Source organism: Sapajus apella, unplaced genomic scaffold (genome assembly GCF_009761245.1).
Source record: "Sapajus apella isolate SASKATOON/1434 unplaced genomic scaffold, GSC_monkey_1.0 scaffold4, whole genome shotgun sequence".
NCBI classification, from domain to species: domain Eukaryota; kingdom Metazoa; phylum Chordata; class Mammalia; order Primates; family Cebidae; genus Sapajus; species Sapajus apella.
The window spans coordinates 29,622,607-29,643,925 of NW_022436944.1; the positions used below are offsets into that span (position 1 = coordinate 29,622,607).

The 21,319-nt window shown below is 36.3% G+C and overlaps 1 protein-coding gene across 5 annotated transcripts in view; it reads right to left on the reverse strand.

Moving 5' to 3' along the window:
- NCK1 (NCK adaptor protein 1) overlaps positions 1 to 21,319 on the reverse strand; it is an 86,850-nt gene that overhangs the window by 15,059 nt on the left and 50,472 nt on the right. For 4 of the 5 annotated variants that reach the window (XM_032265602.1, XM_032265618.1, XM_032265607.1 and 1 more), the window contains one exon: positions 6,901 to 7,144. In XM_032265602.1, the coding sequence (XP_032121493.1) occupies positions 6,901 to 7,126 (226 nt within the window). In that variant the 5' untranslated portion in view covers positions 7,127 to 7,144. Of the gene's footprint in view, positions 1 to 4,183; positions 5,595 to 6,900; positions 7,145 to 21,319 lie in introns of those variants that run through there. The other variant, XM_032265636.1, reaches the window with a different exon arrangement.

A 21,319-nucleotide genomic window follows, 5' to 3' on the forward strand; every position in this document is an offset into this window, starting at 1 on the left:
GAGAGGCTTTGGCAGGCAGACCACTTGAGGCCAGGAGTTCAAGACCAGCCTGGCCAACATGACAAAACCCCATCTCTACTAAAAATACAAAAATTAGCCAGGCATGGTGGCACACACCTGTAATTCCAGCTACTCGGGTGGCTGTGGCATGAGAATCATTTGAACCCAGTAGGTGGAGGTTGCAGTGAGCAGAGATCGTACCGAGTTTTGGGGAACACGAACATTCAGGTCATAGCACTTCCTGACCTCACAGTTCAGCACAATCCTCCTAGGCTCGACTAGTCCTTTTTGCATCAAACTCTTCTAATCCATTGCCTATCTCACTCCAATTCTCTACTCTTTAGCAATAAAGGATCCACTATGAAAACTTTAATAGGAGATACAAATTTAAATTTTAGTTCTGCTACTGGTTGTATGATCTTGGTCAAGTTATTTAATCTTTTTTTAAACTCCAATTTCTAACAGAAAACCAAATGCTTCCCCTGTGAGGAGGAAGGGTGGGCAAAGGAGAGGAGAAAAGATAATAATTGAGTACTGGACTTAATATCTGGGTGATGAAATAATATGTACAACAGGCAAGGTGTGGCGGCTCACGCCCATCATCTCAGCACTTTGGGAGGCTGAGGTGGATGGGTCACCTGAAGTCAGGAGATCGAGACCCGTCTGGCCAAATGGTGAAATCCCATCTCTACTAAAAATACAAAAATTAGCCGGGTATGGTGGTGGGCACCTGTAATCCCAGCTACTCAGGAAGCTGAGGCAGAAGAATCACTTGTACCTGGGAGGTGGAGGTTGCAGTGAGCTGAGATCACTGCACTCCTGCCTAGGCAACAGAGTGAGACTCAGTCTCAGAAAAAAAAAAAAAAAAAAAAAGAAAGAAATAATATGAACAACAAACCCCCATGACACATATTTACCCATGTAGCAAACCTTCACATATACCCCCAAACCTAAAATAAAAGTTTAAAAGAAAACTCCAGTCTCCTTGTTTATACAATGGTGTTATGTAAAAAAAATAAATTCATAAAATGCTTGTAAATAATTTTTGAAAGTCTATGTGTAAAGCACTTACAGTACATAGCAGGCACTCAACCAATGGTGGTTACTACTTTCCTACCTTCTAGTGCTTCTGGTGTTTAATTTTTAAAATTTGACTCAAACATGGCCAGGGGTGGTGGCTCGCAGCAGTTTGGGAGGCTGAGGCAGGCAGATCACTTGAAGCCAGGAGTTCAAGACTAGCCTAGCCAATATGGCGAAAGTACTAAAAGTTCAAAAACTTAGCCAGGCGTGGTGGCATGCAGGTCCCAGCTGCTTGGGTCCTACAGCACTGTTTCTTAACCAAAACAATGCATTACAAACTCCAAAAGGATTTTTAAGAACTTGGTTAAGCACTGTGAACAGTCCCTCTTCATATGACAGCTGTACTCCCTGAGGCAAGTCTTTGTATCTGTAACTATGCCTTATGTAACCTGGTTTCCAAATCCTCAATATACTGGATGCCAGTATTTGGAAGCATCTAAGTTTCTCAATACCATTGTTGAAGAATATCTATCAAAAGTGGATTAATCACATCATGTTTTATTTGACCAACACACACATAAGGGAGCTATTGCATTCCTCCACCCGAGCACCTCTCAGATTTGAATCAATATCATCATGGACTGTGCTGACTAGAAGTAGGACTTCTAGTTCATACATTACCACAGCAGCTCTAAGTTTTTTATTCATGTAAGCTGCTGCCAGGCTAGGTGCTCACTAATCTATACAATTCCTTTTAAAATTTTAATGTAGAGTTTTACAATACTGTCTGTTCCTATTCATCTTGTTCATGTCTATCTTGATGTTAGTGCTTCCTATATTCCTTAGTTTAAGCATGTCATTTTTCCTTCATCTGTATCACTGAGTAAGTGTTGAGATGGGGCCAAAGAAAGTTTTCCTGCTTCTTCTATTTCCTTAGTGAACTACAATTCTGTTCTCGTGTTTCTACTTCAAAACCAATTTCTCCCTCATTGCTTTCCCTCAATTCCTATGACACACTAAAGACTTCTTAGTTGTTTACCAGGACTGTAAGACTTGAGAGTTAGAAGGGACTTCCCAGGATCATTTAGTCTTGCCTAACTCTCTCCTTTACAAGAAACAGGAAATCAGAAAAGTTCAGTTATTTTTCGCAGGCCACATGGCTGGGAGCAGAACTAAGAAATACTAAATATATGGTATTCTTTCCATTACAGTTTTTTATTTAAATTTTCATATTTTCATCGGCTCATTTCATCTACATGAAATAAATTATTTTTTATTCTGTGTTATTTAAAACATTGTGCAATTTTTGTTTTCAAAAATATTCTGGCTACCATACAAAGAGCACGTAATGCTCTGTTTCTTCTACTTTGTAAGCTCATTCAGGGAGGAAGTAGATGGAAGTAGATCAATAGCCTGTCTCTACTCTGACAAACTGCCTGGCAAAATAAATAAAAAAATTGGCGTTGCTGCAGGGCAAAGGAACATTTTGGTTGCAATTTCAAATCCTGTTTCTCGGTCTGCAAATGCATTAACTATCAACTTCCTAGGACTCAGTAGAAAGAATAATTTTGCCATTGTATCGATGATATATATTGAATGTATCAATGACACAATGAATTTTTTTTTTTTTTTTTTTTTTTGAAATTGAGTCTTGCTCTGTCACCCAGGCTGAAGTGCAGTGGCACAATCTTGGCTCAATGTAGCCTCCATGTCCAGGTTCAAGTGATTCTCCTGCCTCAGCCTCCAAAGCAGCTGAGATTACAGGTGCCTGCCACCATGCCCAGGTAACTTTTGCATTTTTAGTAGAGACAGTGTTTTACCATGTTGACCAGGCTGGTCTCAAACACCTGACCTGAAGTGATCCACCTACCTCGGCTTCCCAAAGTGCTGGGATTACAGGCATGAGCAGCCACTCGTGGCCACAATGGATTCTTTTATATTATTTCTGGTTGATTTATGGTCAACATGGCTTATGACTAAACCTAGATATGAAATCCACTGTGTTTTTAATAAATAACAATCATCATACACCTTTCCACCAGAATGTAGGATCTGCAAGAGTTAGCATTAGTTTTTCACCCTATGATTTCTGCCTGGCTTGGAGAAGGCTCTCAATAAGAATGTGTCGATGAACAAATGAATGAGCAAATAAGTAAGTTTTTCAAAGGTAAAACTCACCCAAAAAATGAAAATGCAAAGATCTGAAATTTTAGTAACTCACCAAAAAGTAAACGGAAGAGACATATTCCAGAAGGACACACTAAAGCTAACAAATGAGTCTTCATATTACAATTACAATATTCTTTTTCAACAAGTGCTTACTCCTTTTCTCCTTTGCCCTTTTCTCTGGAATCTCTCATCAGGTTACTCTTTGTTTCCTTAGGCTTGTTTTGCATAAGAGACTTCTATAATAATTCTTCTGTTCATTTTTGTAGAAACACCAAGCAAATGTTCAAGAAATTCAAATCAAGTTCACTATGATAAGATCATAAGGAGGCCACCGGCAGAACCAAAAGAATTAGGCTCTTGTAAATTATTATTAGTACTACTTCATGACCCAAACTCAGTAACAGTCAAGAATTCACTATATTCCTCTTTGTCGTACAGCTGTTCTCATAACTCGTATCAAAATATCAACCCTCACATTCATCAAAACATCAATTTCTAGCAATACTATATTGATTAACTAAAAACATTCTCTTTACTAGTGTTTTTATTAAAGATTATCTTTACACTGTTCCTCTAAAAAAAAAGTTAATAGTCGTAAAAAAAAATGTTAATTCAAAAGTTGAGGATGAAGAAATCTGTTCATCTAATCCCTTTTTCTAATGTTTTTAATATGTTTACAATTTATTTAATTCACTTCAAATGTCTGTGCCAAGTTGAAAGTTACTAAATTAGAACTGCATCAAGCCCAAACCATTTATATTCTTTCTCTACTTGTTAAACATTCATGTTAAGCATTTTAAATTATTTTACTTACCAAGTCAAAACTACAATTTTTGGATGTATCACCAATCATTTGGTTTGTATTACATAAACATAATGTACTAGCTTACATAAACCCACCAAATAGTTTTCCTTTAAATTTACAAAAGCAGAAAATCGAATTCACAACTGTAAGAAAACAATGGATTTAACAATAATAAACAGATTAACTTACTGAAAAAATCTTTAAAGACATTTAACCAATCCATTTTGAAGAAAAATTCCGTGTTCTCTTTTGTCAGTTTGTTAGACACAGCTCAGGATAATTCTCAGTGAGCTTCCTGGTCTGTTCTGCAACACTGAAACTTCCCACACCCAATCCATGTGACCTGGCCCACACCCAGGCAATAGAAAGTTTTTCTGAGGCTTCTCTCTTTCCAAAACTTGTTTTCCTCTAAATTATAACACAGCCTGTATAACAAGTAAATAATGATGGCCAAAAATATGACTTTATTATTTAAACTTATTTTGGAAGAAACTTTAAAGCATATACGCTTTTTAGTACTAAAATACATTCACGCATTAATCCTTTTGTTTTCTTCTTTTCCTTCTCAACTTTCAAACAATGTCTCCACCAGCACAACCATTGTGAAACAAATCCATTAATTACACTGGACATTTAACTTACCAAACGGTGCAGAAATTACAAGAAAAGAAAAAGGCTATCTAATGCAAACGCTGGACTTACATCTCTTTACAGGCTAACTACAGATCACTAACTCAAAACAACGTTTCCAAGCACCTTGGAATATTGGTAGCAATAACTGTAATATAGTAATAAAGTTAACAGAGATTTCCTAAGACTTAAATAGATAAAAACCTTGATAAAACTGTCTCAGTAACATGAGAATGTAGTATAGAAGGCATCCCTGGAGTATTAGCAAATAATAAAAATTATGTCTAAATGGGCTTTTAGGTTTATATATGTAATATCTAATACTGGGATGTTTCCCCCTTTTACTCTATGATATTACTTTTTTCACTATATTTTGTTAATTACTGTCACATTCACTCTAGTCCCAAGATACCAGTGTCCTTTTAAAATGGAACAAAAAAGTCTGAGTATATTCTAGTACCCTGTGCACTTATCACTATGAGGCATAGTTTCTTGACAGAAATTACCTTAATTTCCCCCAATATCTCTAATCAACATGCTTTAAATAAATGTCCAGTATTTACAAAACCAGAAGTATTCCTGGTTTTAACCCCGGTCTCTTCTGCTACTGAAGGAAAATCTCTGATTTGTCTTCCACTGAAAAACTAAAAATAATGGTCTTTATGGCAAAACCTGAAAAGTACTAAAAAAGTTACCTCAGCAGTTAAATATGACCATGACTATATCTACTTAATTACCTTTAGAACACTGGAAATACTTTTTTATCTCAGAAACTGATAATCCATTACTTTATATCTTACTCCAAATTGTACTATATTTTAGTTTTTGCAGTTTTACAATGGTTAAAAACTTTAAATATTTGTCTTTTATTGATGGTAATTAGAAGAACATTCTAGAATAACAATAATGTTGAATAAAAATAAAAACTAAGCTGGGCATGGTAGTGAGCATCTGTAGACCCAGCTACTCGGGAGGCTGAGGTGGGAGGGTTGCTTGAGCCTAGGGGTTCAAGTTTGGCCTGGACAACACAGCAAGACTCCATCTCTACAAAAACCATAAAAAATAAATAAATAAAAACTAATGTAAAGTAGTGAGTCAATAGTATTTCGTATTTGTCAATTAGGCTATATTGTTCCCAAACTGTCTTTGCAAGGAGAAATTGTACTTTTCTTCTACATACAAACAAAGAACCATTACGCAAACAGCATGTTTGTCTGAACACCAAAAATGAAATTCTGTCCCTCCCAATTCCTTCCTGTCAGCTATGGAGAGTTTAATTTTTGTTTTCTTTTTTAAAGAGAAGAGGCCATTCCTCGCCCATGCATATTTCCTTCCTATTAGCTTAGCCAAGTCCAATGTAGAGCCAAGTGGGCTCTACTGTCTCAGGCCCTAATGGAGGGCCGGCAAAAATAAAAAACAAAAACTTTATATTTAGAGAAATAAAGAAAGCGAAAAAGAGAAACAAAATATAAAGGAGCTCTGTAGGTGCTAATGTACAGTAATGATCCACAGTTCTCTTATCAAATAGAGAAATAAAATGGTGGATTTTAAGTGAAGTTCAAAACATAAGGTCATTAGATGTTAAAATTCATTATGTGCCATGTAAATAAGTTGCCTTGGTGCCAAAGAGGCAGTTCTGCCTATAAGTCTAAACTCCAACAGTCATTCATGGTTCAAAGAGCCCCTGCTAGAAGATCATAGTTAGTTCTACTTATTAGCACCACTTTGGCCTGACTTTGAGCGTGGGCCTAGATTTACAGAGACTGCATGTTAACACTTATGACCTTCATTTGTCTTTTGGGTTGAATACCTGCTATGAGTCAAACTTACCTAGCCCTTGCCTTTTCAAGTCAATTATGTACACTGCTGCCAGAATTATGTACAAAGAACTAAACTCCAGGATTCATTTAAAACAAAGCAGTTTTGTTTTTGTTTGTTTTTTTCAAATAAGAAATACCTTAGCCGGGCACAGTGGCTCATGACTGTAATCCTAGCACTTTGGGAGGCCGAGGCAGGTGGATCACAAGGTCAGGAGTTCAAGACCAGCCTGGCCAAGATGGTGAAACGCCGTCTCTATTAAAAATTACAAAAAAATTAGCTGGACGCGGTGGCACATGCCTGTAATCCCAGCTATTCAGGAGGCTGAGGCAGAATTATTTACACCCAGGAGATGAAGGTTGCAGTAAGCCGAGATCATGCCACTGCACTCCAGGCTGGGTGACAGAGCAAGACTCTCTCTCAAAAAAAGAAAAAAAAAAGAAATAGAAATCTCTTACCTAGGGTATCTTTTAGGTTTTTTACAATAGATGCTTTCCGAGCACTGTTTTTCCTTTCCACATAGTTAGAAGGCACAAAACCTGTTTTATTCATGGAATTTCGAACTCGCCACCAGGACTTAGAATCATCCAGAAGCCATAATCTCTCATTCTTCTTGATGTCCAATTCTTGTTCTTGTTGAGCCACATAATCAAATTTGGCTACTACCACCACTTCTTCTGCCATCTTTCAGCAGCTTCGGCACTGTAAACACATGGAAAATATTTTTATGTAAGGTTGAAGTAGTATTAGTCCACATGCTTTCCAAAAGAGACACACCTAAAAATCTAAAGACATAAAGATTAAAAGTAAAAACTATAGAAAAAAAATACATGAGGCAAATACTAATTTAAAGAGACTAGTGTGTCCGGGCGCAGTGGCTCATACCTGTAATCCGACACTTTGGGAGGCCAAGGCAGGCAGATCACTTGAGGTCAGGAGTGCGAGACCAGCCTGGCCAACGTGGTATAATCCCATCTGTACTAAAACAGAAAAAATAGCTGGGCATGGTGGTGCACACCTATAGTCCCAGCTACTCAGGAGGCTTAGGAATCACTTGTACCCGGGAGGCAAAGGTTGAGTGAGCCTAGATCGTGCCACTGCACTCCAGCCTGGGCAACAGAGGGAGACTGTCTCAATCAACCGACCAACCAATCAATCAATAAAGACACTGGTGTTGCTATATTAATATCAAACAAAATTTTAAGAGCAAAAACCATTACTAGCAATAAAGGCGACTATCCAATGAAAAAGGTTCTATTCAATATATATAATATCTAAGCTTATATGTACCTAGATAGTTCCAAAATATGTTGATAAAACCACAAGGAGAAACTGACAAACTCATTACCACAGACGACAATTTTTAACATATTATCACAATAATAAAACAACCAAAGAAATAAAAACATTGGGCACAGTGGTTCACACCTGTAATCTCAGCACTTTGGGAGGCCAAGGTGGATGGATCACCTGAGGACAGGAGTTTGAGTCGTGCCTGGCCAACATGGTGAAACCCATCTCTACTAAAAATACAAAAATCAGCCAGGTGTGGTGGCAGGCGACTATAATCCCAGCTACTCGGGAGGCTGAGGCAAGAGAATCTTGAACCTGGCACGTGGAGATTTCAGTGAGCTGAGATCGTGCCACTGCACTCCAGCCTGGGTGACAGAGCCAGACTCGGTCTCAAAAAAAATAAAATAAAAACATTATTAAGGGTAGAGAAGAAATGATTTCACAACCAGTAAGTCTGATTTAATAGAGATACACAGAGTATTGCTTCCAAACAGAATACAAATGAAACACATACAAAAATTAATCAAATGCCCAGCCATAAAGAATGTCTCAACATTCATGTAACTGGTATCCTATAACCATATTCTCTAACAACCACAACAAAAAGGTAACTTTTTAAATACCAAATATGTTTGAAAACTTCTAAAAACTGATGAATCTAAGAAGAAATCATATAGAATTTTGAAAATACTCAGAAGTAAATGATACTTTAAAAACTATACATCTAACCATGGGGGATGCATCAAGAGGAGTGTATATAGAAAAGGTTTTTAGTTTTAAATAGTAACATTAGCAAATAAAAGAGCTAAAAATAAATTAATGAACTGAGTATCTTAAGCAGTGAGAAAAATTGAAGAAACATTAGAAAACCAAATCCAACTAGAAAACAAGCAAAGAAACATAAAGAGACATTCACTGAAGATTTACAGATGGAAATTAAGCACATGAAAAGGTATTCATCATCATTAGCTATTAAGAAAATGCAAATTAAAACCATATTGAGATGTCACTACACACACCTGTCAGAATGGCTAAGAGTGGTAATACCAAATGATGACAAGGGTAAATTGCAACCAGATCACTCATGCACTGCTGATGAGAATGTAAAATGGTATGGTTACTCTGTAAAATCGTCTTGATAGTTTCTTATAAAACTAAACATGCAACTATCATATAACTCAGCAATTGCACTCCTGGGTATTTATCCTAGATAAGTGAAGACTTATGTTCACATTTTACATGAATGTTAACAGCAATTTTATTTCTAACAGTCAAAAACCGGAAACTACCCAGATGTCCTACAATAGGCAAATAATTAAACAAACTGGTATGTCCACACCAAAAAGGAACAACTGATATACAAAACAACCTGGATGACTCTCCTGGGAATTATGCTCAGTGAAGAAAAGCATAAAACATTATTTTTATGTTTAAAAATAATGATTAACTATATGACTCCATTTATATAACACTCTTGAAATGACAACAAAGTTTAATTAAAATAAAAACTGAAAGAGAAAACACAAATAGTCAAATAGTATTTAAAAGATCCTGAATATCTCTGTAATTAAAGAAATGAACTAAAAGTGAAATATACTTTACCTATCGGGGTGACAAAAATATCACCAATATTATCTAGTGCTCCCCAGAATGTACAAAAATAGCATTCTACTACATTACTGGTATAATAACTGAAAATTCATATAATGCCTTTAAGTTTTTTAATGATGGGACATTTCAACATACATAGAAGTAGAGAACAGTATAATGAATCCTATACCTATCACCCAACTTTATCAATATTATGTCTTGTGGTTCACCTATACCCCTAATTTTTGATGGGGGAACTGGAATCCTATGATTTCATAAAAGTACTAACAGATTGAAAACCCATGCTCCTCAAAAATTAACAAATCAATGGCTCTTGACCTTTTTCCCTTTTTAACCCCATTTATGCCGGAGGCTACAATTATTAGTGTGTGAAAAATCAGACCTTGGTGATGACCTTAAGCAGCAAGATATAAATAACTCCCACAAGCATAGCATTCCAATATTGGAACACCAGGCATAAATAGGGTAACCATGGGCTTCCCCTCCTGCCTTCTGGCAGTGTGGTGAAACATAGAACTTCTACTCAAAATAATGTTTTTGAAGCATAAAAATATATAAGATTGTAAATAAGTCAATTACATTAAAATTCAATTATCAATATATTTTCAAAAGCTCCTTTTGAAAAGGTATTTATTAAGTTTAAGAACTCCTGCAACACTTATTTCATCTAATGCTAATATTCAATTTTTGTTGAGTGTATTTTAAAAAAAAAAATTCTTACAGTTGCTTTGAACTGGGATCCAAACTAAGTCGATATATTGCACTTAAGCCAATATGTTTTAAGTCTCTGCCACCATTCTCTTTCCCCGCTCTATGTCATTTATTTATTTGTTTGTTTAAGAAGTTGGCTTCATTTGTCCTGTAGCATTTCCCACATCGTGAATTTGGCTAATGTGTATTTTTGTGGTGTTCCTCTATTACCACTATCTCCTATAAACTGGTAATTATTTCTAGAGGCTTTATTTTTTCTAGGTTGTTTTGTCATTGCTGCAAGAATACTTCATATATATTCTTAAGTACTTCTTACTGTCATTTATTAGGAGGCACATTATGTCTGCCTGAACCATTTTCTGTGATGTTAAGACTGAATGGCAGATCTGCAGCATTATAAAGTTTTATCCATTATAAAGTTCCATTATAAAGTTTACGATTTATCCATTAAAAAGTTCCCCCACCAAACCTCTACCCAATGGTTTTATCTGCCACTGATGATCACTGCCTAGATAAACTATTTCCAAAATGATGATTTGCTAGCATAGCTTTTTAGAAACTATGAGTATTCTTGAAGGAAAATTTTGCCTAATTATTCCATTACTCTAAGACATAAAACCTTATAGAAATGGTAGAATATATACTTCTGTGTGGTTATGACACCAATTGGATGTAGATTTAGGCTCACTTGTTTCCATTTTTTGAAGATCACTTCATTTTCTCTTTTTAAAATGTAATTGTTCATAATTATGTAAAACATCTGGATGGTTCTAAAAGCTAAACTATCAGGCAAGGTACATTTAGAGAGGTCTTCTTCCATACATTCTCTTTTCTCTCCCCTCCCCTCCCCCACCCACCCCATTGGATAGCCATTTGTTTTGTTTTGGTTTATGTTTCTGTTTTTGTTTTTTTTTAAATATTTTAAGGAAAGTATTCAAGAAAAATATAAAAGAAAAATGAAAATTCTAATTTTTACCTACCCCCACAACAAAACATACTCACACACATGCATGCGTGCACACATACACACACAGGGATATACTATATTGTGTTAATCTTTTTCAGTTTAATAATATATCCTTAAGCTCATTCCACAGCAGCATATGAGATTTCCTTTACTAATATATCTACTACTTCTAACAATTATACAGTTCTTCATCATTATAGAAGTAGCACTTCCTTCCACTGGACCTGATGGGTCAATGTGTTGTTTCTAATTTTCTAGGATAAATAGTGCTGCAATGAACAGCCTCATATACATGTCATTTTGATTTTCTGTTAGTGTACCTTTGGGTTAGAATCATAGAAGAATGCTGAGTTACAACTAAGGTTTGTATAATTTTGTGAGATACTGCTAAATGCTGTATTCGTAACTATTTTCTAAAATTCCTAATACATCAGTGATTATTTCCTCACAGCCTTGTCAACAAAGAGTGTTGTCAATCTTTTGCATTTCTGCCAATCTAATAGGGGAGAAATAGTATTTCAGAGTTTTTATTTGTATTTCTCTTATTACAGTGATACGTTTTACCATACTTAAGGGACATTTACATTAGTTTTTCTGTGTAAACTACTTGTTCATATCTTTTGCCCATATCCTAAAAAGGTGACTCCAGCTCCATTAAGTTCTTACCTGAAAAGGTTCCACACTGCCAGAATTTACTGTTTGTTCCAGCCAAAACCTGGTGATAGGCAGTTGGTCCCCTGAACTCCCACTTAGAGCAGTTAACTTAGAAAGCTTGAAATTATAAATCCTTTCTTTGCCCCTTTGCAATATAAATCTCCTACCTTGAGAACTATCTCTTTGAAATACAAACAATCAAGAAGGTAACTTTCACTTTTGTTCCTAGTCCCTGGTAAGAGGGTAAGGGCCAAACTGGTGGGCCTAATTTGCATCACTGCCTCCTGTCATAAATATGTTTGTTTCTCTTCCAGATAAATGCCAATTAACAAACCCAGATGGCCTACTCATATGGACCACTTTCCCACCCTTAAAAACTACTCAGTGTCTTTCCCTTACCACACTCAACCTTCAAAAAGTCTCTTCCCCTTTTGTTCTGGCGAAGTGAGTTGAGTTCATACTGACGCTCTTCCCTACTGCAAGAGTCACTGAATAAAATCTACCCTTACCATTTTAACTAGTGTCCAGTTTATCTTCAACATCTATAATTCTAGTTATGGACCAACATAAATACTGGGCTTCCCCAAATTGGACATGCAAGAAATATCCAAAGAAGCATTACAAAGGAACTAAGAAATGAAGTACAATATAAACACCTCTCAAGCCCCACACATCCCTTCATAAAGCAAACAGATGCAAACACCACAGCAAAGGTTTAGAAAATGACACTGATATTGGAACTACTGCCCATAGTTCCTCTGCTTCCTAGCTCCTATGTCTTAATTTTTCTTGCTTTACCCTTCATTTTGCTAGAGCATGTCCTCTAGTTGTTTCCTGAGTTAAGACTATATTGGAATTAAATTTTTTTAGAATACTTATCTGCAAATGATTTTGTTCTCTAATATATGACTGGTATATATAATATATAAACAGGGGATATATATTGGCTATATACCCATTACTGTTTAATGGGTACAGAGTTTAAGTTTTACAAGATGAAGATTATTCTGGAAATAGATGGTTGTACAACAATGTGAATGACTTAATGCCAGTATTTCTAGCCAGATGAACCAGGAAAAAGAATCATAATGAATTAGGGTCTATCCTAATGACCTCATTTTACCTCAGTTACCTCTTCAAAGACACTATATTGAAATACAGTCACATTATGAAATACTGGAAGTTAGGACTTCAATGTGTGAATTTTTGAAGGGAAAAAATTCAGTTCATAACATTTGTTTTTACCAAAATTTTTAATTTAAAAGTATGATTACAATCAACTTTAAGGCCATTTATGCTTAACTGCCAAACAGTGCGGTAAGAATTAGATCAATTAATGTACTTACATGTTTGTTAATTATGACATTAAATTCTCCATTATGTTACATGTTTTCATAATTGGTGGTTTATATCTAATTGCTCATAATTTAGCAAGATTATTTATTGCTCTTACTTTTGTAGTCACATAATGGCTTCTTTCTTTAGATAAAACATAATATTCTTTAGATTATAGGGTGATGTTGCTGATCTTGGATCAGTTTATTGTAGTTCAGAGGTATAATATTTTATAATGCCTGACAAAATGATCATATAGAGAGTAATGTCTTATATATCTAAGATATTAACAAATTTGTTGAAGAAATAGAATTATAGTTGGGGTTTTTTTAAGAGCAAACTTTTTGCTTGATATATCTTTCTTTATTCTCATTCCTTGGCTCTGTCTCCTAGTCTCTACTAACTACTCAAATCAACATTTGTTGAGTGAATAAGTGAATGAATTATGCTATGCACAGCATTATTTGCCTTTGTCATTATTTTTTGCCCTCTCCTATTAGGGATGATTTCAAAGTGGTGTTTCCAAAAGTGGACAAAATTAGATGGAATTTTATATGACTTATACTATTTTAGAAAAAAAGAAGAAAAAACAATTTTTAAGTAGCCTTTATTTCTGACTAGCCTGTAATTTTTTGTTTTCCCAGTGGAGGGATCTGTTTCATTAGTTGTTTCATTAGTGAGAGTTATTTACCAATTAAAATTACTTGATGAGATACTAGGGTTTAAAAAAACTGAAGAGAATAAAACTATGAATTGCCTTGTCTTTTTGCATCACTTACAGCATATCCTGCTTAGTTATTTGGGGACTTTTTCCCCCTTCATTGTTTTTTTTTTTTTTTTTTTTTTTTTTTTTTGAGACGGAGTTTTGCTCTTGTTACCCAGGCTGGAGTGCAATGGCACGATCTCGGCTCACCACAACCTCCGCCTCCTGGGTTCAGGCAATTCTCCTGCCTCAGCCTCCTGAGTAGCTGGGATTACAGGCAGGCGCCACCATGCCCAGCTGATTTTTTGTATTTTTTTAGTAGAGACGGGGTTTCACCATGTTGACCAGGATGGTCTTGATCTCTTGACCTCGTGATCCACCCGCCTCGGCCTCCCAAAGTGCTGGGATTACAGGCTTGAGCCACCGCGCCCGGCCCCCTTCATTGTTTACTGCAAGATCTGTACCCCAACCAAACTTCCGGACTTAGTCACTTAGGTATTGTTACTTAGCTGATTCTTATCTGCAGCAGGAAATTGTCAAGTTATGTGTTAAAGTACAGCAGAATCTAAAACTGCACAAAAGATTTCCCTTTAGAATTGTACTTTATTGCTAGCTGGTTCCTTACATTTTCCTTAGACTATAACTACTGACTTGCCAAAAAGGGTCATCTTTATCATGACGTATATACACAGCAAACAGTAGCCTTCCTCAGAGTTTACAAATCATACACAATATGACTGATTAAATGATCTGACAAGCTTGGTGCCATTAACGTATAGCTATACCTATAAAATTCATAAAAGTAGATTGGGAAAGAACATGTTTTCAGGTGTTTTGTCTAGCATTATTCATGTGTTTAGATCAGCAGTTCTCTAAGAAAAGGTTACCAAAGAGAATCTTTTAAGGGGTCTATGGAGCCAAAATTATTTTCATAATACTAGGATGTTAATTTCATTTTTCTGGAGATTCCAGAGGCTGCATGAAATTCAATTACAATGTCAGTATTTGTAAGATCTGAAAAACTGTCAATATATATTGAGGAATGATACATCATAGATGGATAAAAATAGACCTATACAGTATATGTTTTTTGCTGTTTATTTTACATACAGTAAGATTTACACTGTTTGGTGTGAATAAAATTTGACAAATACTTAAGAGTTATGTAATCACTGCCACAATCTAAATAAAAACAGTTCTATCACTCCTTCTCAAGAAAAAAAAAAAAAATCGCTTCATGCTTTGTATTCAAACCCATCCCCAACCAACAGTCTGTGACAACTACTAATCTGTTTTCTGTCCCTATGTAGTTTTGTCTTTTCAAGAATGTAATATGTAGTCATTGAATCTGGCTTTTTCAGTTAACATAATGCATTTGTTTCACTTGTATTGTTGTATAAATCTGTAGTTCATTCCTTTTTAAGTGCTGAGTAAGTTTATTGCTTGCATCAACTATCGTTATTGAGTAAGAACTTTATGAATTTCAACAAAAATTAAGTTAAACAAGAAATTTAATCATAGGAGGTGAGCCAGTTATAAACAATACTCACATGGTTACATGGTCATTAATGAAAACACTGAACTTATATCATTTTATCAATACAATGAGGCCAAGAGAGGTTACATGAATGAATATAGTTGGCCCTCAGTATTTAAGGTAGAAATGTCCAATCTTTTGGTTTTCCTGGGCCACATTGGAAGAATTTTCTTGGACCACACATAAAATACACTAAACTAACAAAAGCTGATGAGCTTACAATAATCACCAAAAAAATCTCATCATGTTTTAAGAACATTTATGAATTTGTGTTGGGCTGCATTCAAAGCCATGCTGGGCTGCACGCAACCCAGGTTGGACAAGCTTAATCTAAGGGGGATCAGTTCCAGTTTCCTCCTCCCCAATACCAAAATCCGGAGATGCTTAAGTCTCTTATATGAAAATGGCCTAGTACTTGCACATAACCTAAGAACAACCTTCTGTGTTTGTTAAGTCATCTCTGTATTATTTATAATACCTAATATAAAATGTGAAGTTGTTTCACTATATTAGGTTTTTTGTTTGTATATTTTAATTACTGTCTTTTTATTGGGTTTTTTCCCAGAATATTTTTGACCTGTGGTTGGTTGAATCTGTGGATGCAGAACCCATAGACATGGAGGGCTGACTATAACTTCATTTATCTTAATAGAAATGAACTAAGAAATAATATGTACATATTATTTAGATATGTATCTATAAAGAATATTAGAAGAGGCTGGGCGAGGTGGCTCACACCTGTAATCCCAGAACTTTGGGAGGCCGAGGAGGGTGGATCACAAAGTCAAGAGATCGAGACCATCCTGGCCAACATGATGAAACTTCATCTCTACTAAAAAAATCAAAGCCAGAGGCATCACACTGCCAGACTTCAAACTATACTACAAGGCTACAGTAATCAAAACAGCATGGTACTGGTACCAAAACAGAGACATAGACCAATGGAACAGAACAGAGAACCCAGAAGAAACACCACACATCGGCACCCATCTGATCTTTGACAAACTCTGCAAAAACAAGCAATGGGGAAAGGACTCCATGTTTAATAAATGGTGTTGGGAAAACTGGCTAGCAATGTGCAGAAAGCAGAAACTGGACCCCTTCCTGACACCTTACACTAAAATTAACTCCAGATGGATCAAGATTTAAACATAAAACCTAACACCATAAAAACACCAGAAGAAAATGTAGGCAAAACTATCCAGGACATAGGCATAGGCAAGGACTTCATGACTAAAACACCAAAAGCAATGGCAATAAAAGCCAGGATAGGCAAATGGGATCTAATTAAACTCCAGAGCTTCTGTACATCAAAAGAAACCATCATTAGAGTGAATCGGCAACCAACAGAATGGGAAAAAATTTTTGCAATCTACCCATCTGACAAAGGGCTAATATCCAGAATCTACAAAGAACTAAAACAGATATGCAAGAAAAAAACAAACAACCCCATTCAAAAGTGGGCGAAGGATATGAACAGACACTTTTCAATGGAGGACATGTATGAGGCCAACAAACATATGAAAAAATGCTCATCATCACTGGTCATTAGAGAAATGCAAATCAAAACCACACTGAGATATCATCTCACCCCAGTTAGAATGGCGATCATTAAAAAATCTGGAGAAAACAGATGCTGGAGAGGATGTGGAGAAATAGGAACACTTTTACACTGTTGGTGGGAGTGTAAATTAGTTCAACTATTGTGGAAGACAGTGTGGCAATTTCTCAAGGATCTAGAAATAGAAATTCCATTTGACCCAGCAATCCCACTATTGAGTATATACCCAAAGAACTATAAATCATTCTACTATAAAGACACATGCACACGTATGTTCATTGCAGCCCTGTGTACAATAGCAAAGACTGGAACCAACCCAAATGCCTATCAATGGTAGACTGGACCAAGGAAATGTGGTACATATACACCATGGAATACTATACAGCCATAAAAAACGATGAGTTCGTATCCTTTGTAGGGACTTGGATGAATCTGGAAACCACCAATCTCAGCAAACTGACCCAAGAACAGAAAGCCAAGCACCTTATGTTCTCACTCATAGGTGGGTGTTGAACAACGAGAACACGTGGACTCCAGGAGAGGAGCATCACACACAGGGGACAGTTGGGGGCAGTAGCGGAGAGACAACGGGCGGTGGGGAGGGAGGGAAGGGTGGGGAGGGATAACATGGGGAGAAATGCCAGATATAGTATGTACCTAGACTAAATTTAAAAAAGAAAGAAAGAAAGAAAGACAGAGACAGAGCAAGAAAGAAGGAAGGAAAGAAATGTGTAAAGTGAAGGCATCCAGAAAAAAAAAAAAAATACAAAAATTAGCTGGGCGTGGTGGCGTGTGCCTGCAGTCCCAGCTACTGGGGAGGCTGAGGCAGAAGAATTGCTTGAACCTGGGAGGCGGAGGTTGCAATGAGACGAGATCGCTCCATTGCACTCCAGCCGGGCGCCTGGCGACAAAGCGAGATTCTGTCTCAAAAAAAAAAAAAAAAAAAAAGAATATTAGAAGAAACAGCTTTAAAAATTCAAAGTGATTATCCCTTGAGGCAAAGAGGAGGATAAACAAGGGGGAGAATAAAGAAATGCTATTTTTGTTATAGGTCTGTGGCACTATTTGGGACTTTATGTTCATATACTATACTTTGATAATTTAAAAAAACAATAATGTAGAAAATCTCACTGGTCATTAGAGAAATGCAAATCAAAATCAAAATTAAGTCAATGAAAACTAAGCTACACCAGCATCCATTCTCTCTTCTTTTTGTAACAGTATCTCAACTTCCTTCTGATTATTCTTCCTAACCCCACCCCAAAATTCTATTTCTACATTATTCAGGTAGAGTTCCATCAACTCAGGAGTAGAATATGCAGCTTACACATTATCAATCAGAATGTTAAATTCCCTTAGTTCTTGTGACTAATTCAAGAACAAACTTAAAACCCAAGTTGTTCACTCAGAAAGACTCCCGGGATGTCTGTAGGAGCTACTGGAAAGACACTCCCTTTTCCCAACAGCCTTAACTTGAAAGCATGCAAACTTCAGAGTTTATGTCACCATGTAGAACCTGACAATGAAGCTGAGAGGTAAACAGAGATTAAATTCCATTTTTTAATCCCCAACTCTAGTACATTCTCAATCCAGATGCTATATATGGATTTTTCATTATGTAAACCAAAAATCACCTGTCTGCTAAAACAAAACAATAAGGAAAATATAACAAGATAATAGGCACCTGGACTAAAGAGTATCAAATTTAAAAGAGAAAGAAAAAAAACTCTATATGAAAGATTCCAGATGAAGAAAAATCAACAAAAGGGTAAAAAAAAACAGAGGGAGAATTAAGGAAATCCTAACACAAGCAATAACAGATATTCCCAATTTCACAACACCTATGTCTTCATTTTGGATTGGACTTAATGAAAGCCAAGAATGAACGCTATATGGAGCTTATAAACAACCAAACTACTGATTTTACCATATTTACCAGTTATTTTTGAGGTCCTACTACTATGTGCCAGGCACAGTATGAGCTATCTAGCTTTCAAAGCTAAATTGGGTACAATGTCTATCCCGGAAAAGCTTTTAGGCTTGTGGGAAAAGTTCTTCTGTATTCCTTGTTAATATTATTTTATCTGTAATGCTGATTGAATTTAAACTTATTCTGATTAAATCAGAATTGTACATGTAAATTAGATCCAATGTACAACTAGCTACCTGTTTATACATTTAGCCAACTCTGGCTGTATCAATAAAACCACCCATTTTTTCACTTTATAAACTCTTGGCTCCCAGAATCCTCCACATCAACAATTTATTTTTAAATGTAACATAAAAACAAACAACCTGCCTTGAACTCTAAAGGTGTAAAGAACAACAAGAATAATGATCCTGAGGGCAGGCCAGGTGTCAGGTACAAAACAGGACAGATCCAGAGAAGCAGCATAAGAAATTTATACCCACTGGTTGTAAGACAGGGGCTATGGATTCTGGTTTTATTCTCCTCACAAAGGATGATGCCGAGAAGGGAATCACTAATATTTGGGAAGAGCTTACTGATATATGTGCCCTCCACTGTGAAGGTTCTGAGAATTATCTTCTGAGACACAGAAGCAGAGATTTTATTCAACCAAACCACCTCTAACTCCTAAGTGCTAGGGGAAAGAACTGTTATAAATAAAGAAACATGTCCTTTACCTAAGGAAAGAGAACTGACCTAGGTAACTCGATCCTCAAAAATAAAATGAGAGTCAGAAACTAGAGACCAGAGGCATGACAGGAAAAGTATAAGATATAAGCTATCCCTTATTTCCCTGTTAACTATTATCTCTAAATTGCTTCCATATTTGGTCACATAGGCTGTAAAGCAGAGGGCACTAGGAAAATTGTCTAGATTCTCTAATTTTTCAACCAAGTTAAACAAAATCCCCCAAAGAATTGTGAATGTTAAAACAACTTTAAAGACACAAGGCAAAATATTGTCTCTGAGATATGATTCAAGGAAAAAATGAAAATAGGAACCAGGCCAGGCCTGAGGCCTGAGAAAGATCTATGAGGCTTAACACAGATAGGGGTGTCCAATCTTTTGGGTTCCCTGGATCACACTGGAAGAATTACTGTCTTGGGCCATACATAAAATACATTAATGATAGCTGATGAACAACAACAAAAAAAAAAGCTCATAATGTTTTAAGATAGTTTACGAATTTGTGTTGAGCCACATTCAAAGCCATCCTGGGCCACATGCAGCCCACAGGTTCGACATGCTTGACATTGAACATGCGACATTGTTCTCCCAGAAACTGAAGCAATGCTCCACAGGTGCCTGCAAACTGTTGATTATTGCACACACTAGGGACAAAGTCTTAAGGGAAAATTCTTTTTCTATAACATCCCATTTACCTCTTTCAGGCTATCCCTAAATGTCTCAGCATTATTTGACATTTTATGCTATGTTTACACATTACATATGAATACATTTGACAAGGTGCAAATGTACAAGGTCTGCATATGAGAGTGTCTCCTCCAATTTTTCACCTTAGGCAACTTGCTTATTTCATCCTAGTTCTCAGCCCTGTTTGGCTGCCCTTATAAGCAAAATATGTTTATAACATATTCAATTTCCTTTCTAGCCATATACATGGGTTCTAACCACTGCTCTGCCATTAGTTATGACTCAGGGCCTGACATACCAACCTCCCAGAAACTCCATTTCCTTATCTACAAAATAAGAGAATTGAACTGGATAATATTAAAAAGTCTCTTCTTGAGTGTCAAAATCACAATTTCAATTTTTTGAACAAATTCAGTTTTGTTTTCTAAGTTTTCCATTACATTAATCCCTCATTATTCTGATCCTTACCGTTCTAATCTATCATATTTCAGTGTCACTCCAAGTTATACATATTTCCAAAAGTATACACACAAACACACACAGAGGACACTGACTATAATTTCCCCATGCTTTATATTATTAGTAAGGTTTACATTGTGTCATCTCATCTAGTAAACATATTATTCTGACACACATAAAACTTGTGGTAACCTGAAATATGAGACATATTTAACTTATGATTAATCATAACATTTGACTATTTTTCATATTAATTGCTGCACTTAATTCCAATTCCCCCTCATGCCTTCCATGTGCTTATGTCATTTTTATCATAAAATGGTTTTAGGACTTTACCACTTAGCCCTTGATATGGTTTGGATTTGTGTCCCCAACCAAATCTCATATCAAATTGTAATCTCCAGGTGACTGGAGGTGACTGGATCACGGGGCAGATTTCCCCTCTTGTTGCTTTCCCCTCTTGTTGCTCTGTGACAGTGAGTTCTCATGAGACCTCTTTGTTTAAAAGTGTTTGGCTAGGCTGGGCTCAATGGCTCATGCCTGTAATCCCAGCAGTTTGGGAGGCCAAGGTGGCAGATCACCTGAGGTCAGAAGTTTGAGACCAGCGTGGCCAATATGGTGAAACCCCAACTCTACTAAAAGTACAGAAGTTAGCCGGGCATGGTGGTGCATGCCTGTAATCCCAGCTACTCGAGAGGCTGAG